The sequence below is a fragment of the Triturus cristatus genome, chromosome 6 (genome assembly GCF_964204655.1).
Source record: "Triturus cristatus chromosome 6, aTriCri1.1, whole genome shotgun sequence".
Lineage (NCBI taxonomy): Eukaryota > Metazoa > Chordata > Amphibia > Caudata > Salamandridae > Triturus > Triturus cristatus.
In genome coordinates this window covers 1898178336-1898192233 of record NC_140589.1, presented here as the reverse complement: position 1 = coordinate 1898192233, position 13898 = coordinate 1898178336, and the positions used below count along the sequence as shown (strand labels likewise).

General features: G+C 45.5%; 1 protein-coding gene across 2 annotated transcripts in view; it reads left to right on the top strand.

The window, feature by feature from the left end:
- LOC146822358 (uncharacterized) overlaps window positions 1-12961 on the top strand; it is a 69329-nt gene extending 56368 nt beyond the window's left edge. The window contains exons 2-4 of one of the 2 annotated variants that reach the window (XM_085613443.1): window positions 6088-6147; window positions 7540-7566; window positions 8109-12961. In XM_085613443.1, coding sequence (XP_085469569.1) covers window positions 8936-11263 — 2328 coding nt within the window. In that variant the 5' untranslated portion in view covers window positions 6088-6147; window positions 7540-7566; window positions 8109-8935 and the 3' untranslated portion in view covers window positions 11264-12961. The remainder of the gene's footprint in view (window positions 1-6087; window positions 6148-7539; window positions 7567-8108) is intronic. The other variant, XM_085613442.1, reaches the window with a different exon arrangement.
- The last annotated feature ends 937 nt before the right edge of the window (window positions 12962-13898 follow it).

The following is a 13898-nucleotide window of genomic DNA, read 5'->3' as shown; positions in this document are numbered from 1 at the left end:
GCCGAGCTCTCATGGGGATCTTCTCCCGTGTCGGATTTCCCCGCGAGGTTGTGAGTGATCGCGGCACTAACTTTATATCCCGCTACATGAAGTCCCTGTGGCAGCAGTGCGGAGTCACGTATAAGTTCATGACCCCCTACCACCCCCAGGGCAACGGCCTGGTGGAACGCTTCAACCGAACCCTAAAGGGAATGATCCTGGGCCTCGAAGAGCCCCTGCGCCGGAAATGGGACGTCCTCCTCCCTTGCCTCCTGTTCGCATACCGAGAAGTTCCCCAAAAGTCTCTGGGGTTCAGCCCCTTCGAACTGCTATACGGACATCCCGTCCGAGGGCCCCTGAGCCTGGTCAAAGAGGGCTGGGAGACAAGCCCCCGGGGGACACCCCCTGATGTGTTCCGCTACCTCCTGGCGCTCCGCAACCAGACGAGGAAGTTCAGAGAACTCGCAGAGGCTAACCTCGAGGCCAGCCAAGAAGAAATGAAGCGCTGGTATGACAAGAACGCAACCCTGGTCGAGTTCCAGCCGGGCCAGCAGGTTTGGGTCATGGCCCCGGTGAAGCCCTGCGCCCTTCAAGACAAATGGACTGGTCCCTTCAAGGTGATCGAGCGGAAGAGCCAGGTCACGTACCTGGTCAATGTACAGTCCCCACGGAACCCCCTCCGGGTCCTCCACGTGAACCGTCTCAAGCCCCACTTTGTGAGAACGGAATTAAGTTTGCTACTGGCCACCGATGATGGGGCGGAAGAAGACACCGAACCCCTGCCCGACCCCCTGTGCGCTAAAGACCTGGATGGCTCCGTGGAGGGAGTAAGACTTTCAACCACCCTCACTCCCCAACAGTCCGACGACTGCCGCCAGCTGCTCAGACAATTCGCAGACCTCTTCTCCCTCATTCCAAGGGTCACGACTGGTGTGTCCACGACGTGGACACCGGCGACAGCCCGCCTGTGAGACACCGAGCCTACCGGGTGCCTGACCGGGTCCGCACCTGCATCAAGACAGAGGTACAGAAGATGCTCACCCTGGGAGTAATCGAACCCTCCGACAGCCCCTGGGCCAGCCCGGTGGTCCTGGTCCCGAAGGCGGCTTCCCCGGGGGTCGCCCCCGAACTAAGATTCTGTGTGGACTACCGGGGGCTCAATGCGGTCACCCGAGCAGACGCTCACCCTATCCCCCGCGCCGACGAGCTCATCGACCGCCTGGGGGCCGCCCGGTTCCTCAGCACTTTCGACCTGACCTGCGGATACTGGCAGATTGCTCTCACGGAGGGAGCGAAAGAACGCTCTGCCTTCTCCACACCAGATGGCCACTACCGCTTCAGGGTCATGCCGTTCGGGATGAAGAACGTCCCGGCCACGTTCCAGTGGTTGGTGAACAAGGTCCTGGCCGGACTCGAGGAGTTCAGCGCAGCATACCTTGACGACATCGCCGTATTCAGCTCTCAATGGCACGAGCATCTCCAGCACCTCCGACAAGTACTCATGGCCGTGCGCCAAGCCGGCCTAACAGTGAAAGCCAGCAAATGCCAGCTCGGGCAAGGCTCAAAAAGCTTCCGAAGAAGGTGCAGTGGACCACCCCATGCCAGCAGGCGTTCGACGCCTTGAAAACCGCCATGTGCACCGCCCCCGTACTCAAGGCCCCCGACTACTCCCAAGAGTTTGTGGTCCAGACCGACGCATCCGAACACGGCATCGGGGCCGTCCTCTCGCAGTTCGACGACAAGGGCATCGATCAGCCCATAGCCTTCATCAGCCGAAGGCTGCTGCCGCGAGAGCAGCGTTGGAGTACTATAGAACGAGAGACCTTTGCCGTAGTCTGGGCCCTCAAGAAACTACGGCCCTACTTGTTCGGAACCCATTTCCGAGTACAGACGGACCACCGGCCCTTGCGGTGGCTAATGCAGATGAGGGGAGAGAACCCCAAGCTACTACGATGGTCCATCTCTCTCCAAGGGATGGATTTCACTGTCGAACATCGCCCCGGGGCGGATCATGCCAACGCCGACGGCCTGTCCCGGTTCTTCCGCTTCGGCGAGGAGAATCCCCCAGTGGAAGGGTAGTTCTCCACACCTTTCAGCTGGGGGGGACGCGTGTGAGACCGGCCTCACGGCGTTGCCCTCCCAATCATCCAGCCAGCCTGCAACCACCCTCAAGACACGACATCTCCGACTCCGGCCGCCCCAGCCACCCAGATCCGAGGGCCGGCCAGAGCCCTGACAGACTCGACACCCTACCACGCATGTCCGACCGAGGGAGCTGGAACCCTCGAGCCAGACCCAAAGGCGCCAGCCCAGTCACACCTCGGGTCGCCTTCCCCGGGAAGACTCGATCGGCCACCAGGCCCCTGGGGAGCAGGCGCCTCCCCTGCCGAGCGTCTGGGGTCCCTCCCAGACCCACCTGAAAAGACCAAAGAAGTGAGCGGCAGGAAATCCCGCCGAACCCCCTCCGTCACCCCAGTCCCCCCTCTGCGAGGACCCCGGACTTCAAAGAGCAAGCGGAGTATAACAAGGGGTGCCTTAGAAACGAAGGCAGAGAAGACCTGGAACCATCCGAGCCTGCTGACGCTGTCGCGGCTCCTGAACGCTGAAGTCACCTGGGCCTGCTGAGTGACTCGCGGCCTCTTGCTATCGAACCATCTGAGCCCTGCTGACGAGGTCGCGGCTCCCGAGCACTGAACCACCTGGGCCTGCTGAGTGACTCGCGGCCCCCAGCTATTGAACCATCTGAGCCTTGCTGACGGAATCGCGGCTCCCGAACTCCGACCACCTGTGCCTGCTGAGAGACTCGCGGCGCTCCCCTTGAGGACGACTCGGTAAGAGATCGCCCAGAGAATCGACACCCTCCAGCTCGAGGATTGTGAGCTATCCGCAGGGTATTTCGCAGAGACACTATCTTGAAAGACTGTCCCGCTACCCCCATTCCCCACGACCGATTTGTGGTACTTCGTGCCACTGCTGTACTACTTGCATCTTGGATCATAAAGATCCCTTGAAAATCATCGATAAAAAAGACCTATCGTCCTACAAGGAATACGTGTGGTGTCACTCTGTTCGTAGTGTATTTCAGGGTGTGCGCGCCTAGTTCGGCCTACGTGGGAGAGGTGGGTCAAAGGGGTGGGCAAGACGGGCATCGAACCCCCCTCCGGCGAACGCCTTTCCAACAAGTTGGATTGATTAGATTGGGTTCAATCGTATTCTCATCATAAAGCTCTTGCATCACTTGTAAAACTGATTCATCGGATTGTGAAAGTAATGAAGCCCCATTGGATGCTGTGTCTGGAATTTTTTCTGCAGTGACTTTATTAACTATGAAATGTTTTTTCAATTTTAATTTCCGTATCCCTTTGTAAAGATCTAATCTTGCCGAGGCATAGTCAAAATCCGTTTGAGGAGTGTACGATAATCCCAATTTTAAGATGTTCTCTTCCTGTGTGGTTAGATTAATGTTGGCCAGATTGATGATAGTATTGTGATTGTCATCTAATTTTGAGGTTTGGTTTACCAATATCCTCTTCGTCTTCTCCTGAAGGGATTTTGATCTCTTTGTGTTGGCCTTGCGCCTCTGCTGCCGTTTGTAGTTTGCACTTTTGGATTCTTTGGCCGTAGTGTTTGGCGTCGTTCTGCACATAAAAAAATAAATTCCTCTCCCGGTGAAGGTATAGGTTTCTGGACCCCGCCACTGCATTGCTCATTTCTGATTCAGATTCACTACTTATAGAGCTGATATCAGACTGTGTTGTGGCTGCAGTTGGTATTCTTGTGGATCCGCTGCCCTGTTAAAATTTCAATTTCCTGATGGCATCATATCGTTTGGCAAGCGTGAATATTTGCCCTACATCATAGTCATTTTTATCTCTTTGAAATGTAAAAATTTTTCGGGCTTTGATCTTATCTTCTTTCTTTTAACCGGGCTTACATATCACTTCGTAATATCGCCTGTTCTTCCTTATGGTTAAGTTTATCCAATTCCTCCTCTATTGCCTCAATTTCTTTCAACAGCTTGGCTCTGTCAAGATCCGCATATTTAATTAGAATTAGTGTAAGTCTTCTTTATGATTCTAAGTTGCAGGCCGCCCATTCCTTCATTAACTCGGGATTAGGGTCTTCGTAGCTTGGAGCTGTTAAGATGCGCAACCCTCTTGGTATCCTTTCCACATCAATAGATCTTGGCAGGGACCTTGATTCCCATCATTTATTTTGTTCCGATTTCATTTTTTTCTCCAGTTGTTTAAATAGATCTTTCACTGTGTTGTTACGTTGTGAAGTGTCTTTGTTTGTTTCTATGGCTCCACTTGTTGTAGGGAGGGTATCGGAGAACATCTCCCTTGCCGCCATCTCCCGCGCTCTTACCACGTCGGCCGACAAGAGTTAATACAGCAATTATCATCCGCGTTGGCCACAGCGTTAGAAAATTCGTCACTGGGCAATGTATTGCACATCTCCTCACCCCGCAATTTCCCGGCTAACTCCTACCTGCTAGGTTTTCCGCTTTCCACGAGTCCTCCGACTCGGTGTCCGCTGGTTACCGCAGGTCTCTCACAGCTTCTCCGGGGTTGCGGGGGGTCAGACGCTCAGTATCCTGCTCGGATCCTCCAATGCTTCCGGGTTGCCCTGGAAGTATTGCTCCACTGTCGTCGTCGACCTGAACGGGGAGGGGGTCCGTGTATGACTGAGTGGAACGTTTCAGTCATCAATATCACGTTTTTCCATATGTGGCAAAATTCTCTTCAAAAACGGACACAGACCCAATGTTGGTGCTTATGGTGAAATTTTAATGCTCCTCACCAGTCGCCATGACGCGTTTCGGCTTCCTTGAGCCTTGATCACATGAGAGTGGTAAGTTTGAACAACGCATTATTTAAAGTGCCAGTGCCATAACAAGTAACTCCTCACGTGTCAACAATTCACTGTGATCCAGCACTCCATAAAATTATTCAGTGAACGTAAAATATGTATGTCCATACAGCAGGCGTTATTTCAAAATCCTTGTATCTGTCTGTTGTAGCCCTGAAGAAGTCCTCTTGGACGAACCGCGTCGGCTACGCTGTATGTGTCTTTGATATATGTGAAGAGAAGAAGAATTTAATAAAGAAAGAATTTTGAAATAACACCTGCTGTATGCACATATATATTTTACGTTCATTGAATAATTTTATGGAGTGCTGGATCACAGTGAATTGTTGACAAGTTATAGGGTCTTTTGATCCTAAGGGGGTTTAGGGGTATTTAACCTCATGATCCGGGGCACCCAAAGAACATTGATAATTTTGACTTGATGAAAGGATTTGGTGCAATCTGTCTCTGCCCTATACCCCGTTATTTTTGTATATTGCATAACTCCTCACGTGTGCCTTACATTATTAAACATGAAAGACAGACTGAAAGCATTATAAGTCCCGCTTTCATTCAGGATTGATTCTCAATACATCACAATACATCAAGGTAGACTTATTCTCAGATAATAAATATTACACAATTCTAAATGAGTGCATATATAAATGGATCTGTGAAAATCTTCAATATTGAGATTATAAAATCACAGTTACATTATAAACATTGTGGGTCTATTCATTGTCCATGAGAAATGCTTTTTCTTGGATTGTATTGCCTAGCTTGAAAATCAAAACTTTGAGCTGTCATTCACGGTAGATACATACATAGAAGGACAGGTAGATAGACGAGTTGATGGACACACAGCTAGATAGGGTTGCAAAGACAGACCACACAGCACAGATTCAACTAGTAAAGTAATAATGAAATACCTATATAAGCACAGCAAACAAGAGCACTAAAAATAAATTCAAAAGACCTACAAGCAGGACATACAGACCAAGTTGGTTTACAAGCATAGATGTAGACCTCAATTAAAATACATTCAGGAGTGCAATTATAAATGCATTTCATTGCATGCTGTCACTTAACGGGCAAATAACCACAGATACTAAGGAAGTTAAGTGAGGGGTTTTATTTATGAGTTCGCTTTATAAGCCAGTTGACCACTTAGTCTGGGCGACTTAAGGTCAGTTTGATTATGCAAAGTCAAAAAAAGCAAAAAAGGTCTATAACTTGTTGTCTATTTTTCTTTTCTAGGTCCTGGCGGAGTCCTCGGCCTGTTTTATTGATGCCCTCGGAAAAGAAACGATTGCCAGGGTAAGTCACCCTTCTTTCTAATACTAGGTATAAGAGAGGATAGGCTGGTTCCCAGAGAGCCAAACACCCATGCTCCTGATTTAGCCAACAAAAATGGTGGACGAGAAGTCTTTCTCTTTGGTTTGTGCAACGTAAGAAAAGGAATGGAAGATTGAAAGAAACAAATTTCACTTATTGTGTCAACTGACTATTTATACAAGGCTTATAGACATTTAATATTTTAAGCCTAAAGAGTGGAACGATGAAAAAGAGACAAAAGAAAGAGGGAAATACAAAACATAAAAACACAACCCGATAGATTGCCGCTCTGCTTTTTATCCCGAAGGTTTCACCCATCACCCCAAGATCCTGCCCCTTACCTGGCTTATCCATGTTTCTCCTGACACGTGGCGGGGGTTGTCGGGTCCGGGACTCGGCCACGCTCTGCCATTGCGAGGTCGCTGCCATTAATGAAAGAATTCTGGAAGGTGGCAGCAGGGAATTCGGTTACTGCTTCTCCTCTGGTCCTTTCACCAGGAAGTGTGGCGGTCCAAGCAGCTGGGATGTTGGGGTTATTAAACCCTCACTGGTTTTCTCGCTTCCAGCCTCTGGCGAGGAAACAGGTTGGTTTTGGCTCTGAAAAATCTTCACAGGTGTAGCTCTTTCCGGCATCTGCACCTGTGCTGCTTTTCCCTTCTGTGTTTTCTGTTAAGCCACCTTCTTCCGTATTCCGGGGTTTAAATGTCCTCCCCGCTCTCTGAATGGTTCTGCGGTGACCTCGTGACCGGCAACATCATGTTCTCCTGAGGTTGCGTTTTCCTTTTCTGTCTGACCGTCGTGATGACTATCGGGCTGCAGAGGAAGAGATGAGTGTTCAGGTAAGCAGAGAACATGCCAGGGAATGGTATGTTCTTCTTCTGATTCCTGTTCCTTCTCCCTTTTACAAATGCATTCTAAAAAGTGAATTACTTTATAAAGAAACTATTCAAATGGACACCATCTGCTATACTCTGATAAAGCAGAAATCGTGTAAACAAAGGCAGCTCCAGAAGGAATTTACAACATCATTAGCAGGAGGCAGTCACTGATAAACTGCAGTCACTGAGGTTAGTCAGTAGCTGAAGTAGGCTGACCTACTTCCCCATGCTGTATTCTGTAGTGGGTGGAATTAAATTATGAATGGCGCAGCAAACAACCAATGGATGGAGAGCTAAAACCCTTAACTAATCATATATGTAATTTTTGTAAAATATAAGGTTTTAGCTAACATCAGACTAAACGGAAAATGGTGCATGTGTAATTCTGTAGGTGTGCATGTTTGTGGAGGAAAAAAGTGCATGCCTACAGAGTGATGCAACAGACGGCCACCTCATTGCACTTTTGTTTTTCTTTCTTTTTTCTGATGTTTTTCAGCATTGGGAAAGCCTTTATGTTTAAAAGGTGAGACTTATTGATGTTGTCATTATGTGTATAAAATGTTTGTAAACCCCCTTTCCTTGTATAGATCTGGTCAGAGACTCTGATCTCTGCAGTTACAATATGTGGAAGAAGCTCATAATACCAGTCCGAATCCTGTCCCAGGGTCTGATAGTATAAATGACTCCCTTGCAGCAATTGCTTATGTTTCCTGCCGTTATTGGAATGCTCTGCGTTGCATGTTCCATCTTGTATTATTTGTTAGGTTTTGTGATAATTGGAGCATTCCCTGGATATGAATGGGGGCATCTTATCACTATGGATTTAACATTGTATTGTGTCATGGGGAGACGGTCTGACTCATTGAATAAGGAACCTTCTCTGGTGTCTTGGTTACTCCTTCAGTCCACACTCCTTGATAGAAGGGGATCATGGAAGGATCGTATGCCCTTTAACTGTCTACTGTATCTTTCCATTGAAAGTGTAATCTAGAATTTCTTCAGCACACTGTCTGTATAGGCTCTGTAGTTAAGGTTATTCAGTGATTCTTTTTCTTAATCTAACAGGTGAAACAAATGCAGTAATAAATCAACAAGGTAAAGGCATTAACTATGACTGGAGTGGGCAGTGACGTAAAAACAGAATACCACTAAATCTCTTCTCTTGAGGGCTAATGCCTCGCCAAATCTTTCTGCAGCAAAAAAACCAAACTGCTCAACGAGATCTGTACTTGGCTCTTAGGCATCAGCTGATATACATAGAAGACATAACACACTGACATCTGAAGCAAGTCCGATGATGTACTCATTACGAAGTAAGGGCTACCCTGGTATCAGAAAGAACATGTAGAAGAGAAACCATATGGATATCTAGAATGTGGCAAAACATTTATTAGGCAGAGAAAGAGCAAGTGCAACATCATAAATTCATACTGGAGAAAAACCATATTGATGGACTGTGTGTGGAAAAGTGTTCTTTGCAATGAAAGACCTAATGCAGCGTCAGAGTGTCCACGTAGAGTAGAACCCATATAAATGTACAGAATGTAATAACGTGTTCCATAGGGAAAAAAATCTAAGGCGGCATTACAAAATCCACAATGGTGAGCAACCTTATGAATGTGCAGACTGTGACAAGGCATTTATAACAAATGGAGATCTAAAACCGCATCAGAAAATCCACACTGGGGAACGTCCATATACATGTACTGAATGTGATAAAGTATTCAGATGGAAGAATACTCTAAAGCGACATCAGAAAGCACACTGGGGAGAAAACGTATGAATGTAAAGAATGTTCCAAGGCATTTAGAACAAATGGAGAGCTAAAGCACCATCAGAAAATCCACACTGGGGACAAACCATATCAATTTGCAGAATGTAACAAGGCATATATGGCTAAGCAAAGTTTAAAAAGACATCAGCAAGTTCACACAGGAGAGAAACCATATCAATGTACGGAATGTGACAAAGCATTTAGAAAAAATAGAGAGCTAAAGCAACATCAAAAGTTCCTCACTGGGGAGAAACCATATCAATGTACAGAATGTGACGAGGCATTTATAACAAATAGAGAGCTAAAACGACATCAGAAAATCCACACTGGGGAGAAACCGTATGAATGTACAGAATGTGACAAAGCATTTATAACAAATGGAATGCTAAAACAACATCAAAATGTCCACATTGGAGTGAGACCATTCAACTGCACTGAATGTGAGAAGGCATTTTTTACTAAGTGCATCCTAGAGCGACATCAACAGATCCACTCTGGGGAAAAACCGCATGAATGTACAGAATGTGACAAGGCATTTATCAGAAAGTCCCATCTAATGCGACATCAGAAAGTCCACACCGGGGAGAGACCCTATAAATGCACTGAATGTGATAAAATATTCAGATGGAAGAATAATCTAAAGCGACATCAGAAAGACCACACTGGGGAGAAAAGGTATGAATGTACAGAATGTTCCAAGGCATTTAGAACAAGTGGAGAGCTAAAACACCAACAGAAACTCCACGCTGGGGAGAAACCATATCAATGTGCAGAATGTAACAAGGCATTTATTGCAAAGCGAAGTTTAAAAATAAATCAGAAAGTTCACACAGGAGAGAAACCGTATCAATGTACGGAATGTGACAAAGCATTTAGAAAAAATAGAGAGCTAAAGCAACATCAAAAGGTCCACACTGGGGAGAAACCATATCAATGTACAGAATGTGACAAGGCATTTATAACAAATAGAGAGCTAAAACGACATCAGAAAATCCACACTGGGGAGAAACCATATCAATGTACAGAATGTGACAAGGCATATATAACAAATTGGGAGCGAAAGCAACATCAGAAAATCCACACTGGGGAGAACCCATATCAATGTACAGAATGTAAAAAAGTGTTCAGAAAGAGGACGCTTCTAAAGCAGCATCAAAAAATCCACACTGGGGAGAAACCATATGAATGTACAGAATGTGACAAAGCATTTATAACAAATGGAATGCTAAAACAACATCAGAAAATCCACACTGGAGAGAGACCATATCAATGTACAGAATGTGACAAAGCATTTATAACAAATGGAATGCTAAAACAACATCAGAAAATCCACACTGGAGAGAGACCATATCAATGTACAGAATGTGACAAAGCATTTATAACAAATGGAATGCTAAAACAACATCAGAAAATCCACACTGGAGAGAGACCATATCAATGTACAGAATGTGACAAAGCATTTATAAGAAATGGAGACCTGAAGCAACATCAAAATGTCCACATTGGAGTGAGACCATTCAACTGCACTGAATGTGAGAAGGCATTTTTTATTAAGGGCATCCTAGAGCGGCATCAACAGATCCACTCTGGGGAAAAACCGCATGAATGTACAGAATGTGACAAGGCATTTATCAAAAAGTCCCATCTAATGCGACATCAGAAAGTCCACACCGGGGAGAGACCCTATAAATGCACTGAATGTGATAAGGCATTTATTGGAAAGTCACAACTAATGCAACATCAGAAAGTCCACACCGGGGAGAGACCCTATGAATGCACTGAATGTGACAAAGCATTTATAACAAATAGACAGCTAAAGCAACATCAGAGAATCCACACTGGGGAGAAACCCTATGAATGCACTGAATGTGACAAGGCATTTATTAAAAAGTCAATTCTAATGTGCCATCAGAAGGTCCACACCGGGGAGAAACCCTATGAATGCACTGAATGTGATAAGGCATTTATTGGAAAGTTACAACTAATGCTACATCAGAAAGTCCACACCGGGGAGAGACCCTATGAATGCACTGAATGTGACAAAGCATTTATAACAAATAGACAGCTAAAGCAACATCAGAAAATCCACACTGGGGAGAAACCCTATGAATGCACTGAATGTGACAAGGCATTTATTAAAAAGTCAAATCTAATGCGCCATCAGAAGGTTCACACCGGGGAGAAACCCTATGAATGCACTGAATGTGATAAGGCATTTATTGGAAAGTTACAACTAATGCTACCTCAGAAAGTCCACACCGGGGAGAGACCCAATGAATGCACTGAATGTGACAAAGCATTTATAACAAATAGAGAGCTAAAGCAACATCAAAAAATCCACCCTGGGGAGGAACCATTTCAATGCACAGAATGTGACAAAACATTTTTAACAAATGGAGAGCTAAAGCAACATCAAAAAATCCACACTGGGGAGGAACCATCTTAATGTCCTGAATGTAATAAACTGTTCAGGTGGAAGAAGAATCTAAGGCAACATCAGATAGTCCACACTGCAGAGAAACCCATATGAATGTACGGGATGTAATAAATTGTTTCAAAGCAAGACCAACGTAAAGCAACATCAATAAATCCTCACTGAAGAGAAACCATATGAATGTGACCAGGGATTTATTTGTAAGCAAAAATTAATTCAACATAGGAAAGTTCACACATGAGAGAAACCATATCAATGTATTGAATATCACAAGACATTTATAACAAATGAAAAACTGAGCAACATCAAACGCCTCATGAACAGAAATCCTATGTACGTACAAAATGTAATAAAGTTTTCCACAGGAAGAATAACTAAAGGCAGCATCAATAAATCCACACTAGGGAGAAACCATATTAATGGACAGAAAGGGCCTTAATACAAAACCACATTTAATATGACATCAGAATGTTCAAACAGGAGATAAACCACATAAATGTGTTGAATGTGGCAATGCATTCATAAGAAATAGAGACCTAATGCAACATCAAAAGTCCACACTGAAGACTACACTGAATGTGGCAAGGCTATTAAAGGGGAGTGTTAAAACAACATCAGAAAGTCATATCCGAAAATAAGTTTATGAGAGACATGACTTCCCTACCTACCTCGACGCCTCTGAAGCCTTTATTCTTTGACCTGGGTAGGCACTCTATTCAAGATATAATACGCCTGCGCCCTCTTCTCTTTTGGGCCCGTATCAGAAGGACTGCCGAATTGTCCAAATATGCGGCAGCTCTTGATGAATTGTTATTAGCCGACACAGGGAGTAAGATCAAATGGCTATCGGACCTTTGGAAACTTTTAACTGCCATTGGTCTAAAAGAGGCATGGTGTAGTCAGATCCCACCAACAAAGCAGGTTCTAAAAAGAATTTATTGGGAATGGGTGCAGACCCAGGTCATTCAAAATCCCAGACTAGGGAAATTGACTGAGGGATTCTTTCAGCACAAAACCACCTGTAAAACGGAACCCTATTTGGATTTTATCCAGACCCCCAGAGATAGGGTACTATATATGAAGATGAGATTTGGGACACAACCTACCAACAGTCTAATTGCAAGTTGGAAAGGGTTAAACATGACACTTATACCCTGCCCGGGATGTGCTTATCATAACGAGTCCATTGCACATCTCTTGTTCGCCTGTCCGGCGTATAGGTCTGCCAGAGACAGGTGGCTAAAGCCGGTTTGCCAACTACTAGGACCAATGAGCCATCGCAATGCACTCCGCATCCTATGTACAGATACTTCATCACTTACTTTGATTTGCGGGGTGGCCAAATTCTTGGGCTGTGCTTGGCTAACAAGAAGCAAGATTTTGGCAAGGAAGCCAAATTGCCCCACTAGTCCAGACATGAATTGTGATTGGAGACCAGTTAATTGGTGGTAATAATTCTGGGTCTCTCTTTTACACAGGTTTTTTGCCAACACTTATAGTTTTATATCTTTTATGGTTTAAAAAACAAAACAAAAAAAACAACAACAAAAAATAAAAAACATGGATTGGAAATTGTATTGCATAAGCTGTACTAGGTTATGATTTAATTGTTTTTTTAAAAACTCTGTAAATATGTCTCTCCTTTTAATCTGAAATTGTACTGCTTTTATGATATTTTTTATATAGAATAAAGCTAAAGACTTGACTTGACATCAGAAAGTCCCAGCTGGGAAACCTCTAATAATAATAGTAATAATACTAAATGAGCTTGTAAAGCGCCTGGTTACACCAGATAGTGTGTCCCCGCGCTGCAAGGCTACTCAGACCTCTCTGTAGCGGCCAATCTCAGTGTGATGCATGATCTATATCTGAAAGAGCCATGTTTTTAGTTTTTTCCGGAATGAGTTTTCTGATGGTTCCGTCCAGAGGGCTTGAGGGAGGGTGTTCCAGTGCTTAGCGGCTAGATAGCGAAAAGATCTTCCACCCATTCTTGCTCTTTTGATTACTCGGATTTTAACCTGCCCCGTCCCCAGGGACCGCAGGGCCCTAGATGGATGAAAGGTGACATTAGACTATGTAGGTAGCTAGGTCCCTTTCCCTACAGGATATGCTGACACACAGAGCCTTAAAGAGGATTCTTTCCCTCACCGGGAGCCAGCGCAAGGCCGCCAGGGCATTCCTGGAAGAGGCTCTCCTGGTGAGCATCAGAACAAGGCGAGCTGCCACGTTCTGGATGCATTGTAGTCTCTTGAACACTCTTACCACTGGCACCTAGGTATAGAGCGTTCCCATAGTCCAGGCGGTAAGTTACCAACGCATGGACTAGAGTTTTCCTTGCGGCTACAGGGAGCACATCCAGGATGTTCTGGAGGCCTTTCATTATTCCGAAACATTTTCCGGCTACCGTCTTAGTGTGGTGATCAAACGAAAGCTTGGAATCCAGCCACATGCCCAGGTTCCTAACCTGGTTTCTGGGGTTGGGAGTAGTTCCTAGTGTCTGCGGCCACCACCTCGATGACCATATTGAGGGAGCCTTCCCTACAATCAGGACTTCCGTCTTACTGAAGTTCAATTTTAGACAGTTACTCAACATCCAGGCTGCCAGCTCCTGTAAACAGGAGGCGAAGGTGGTGGCTGCCTCTATGTG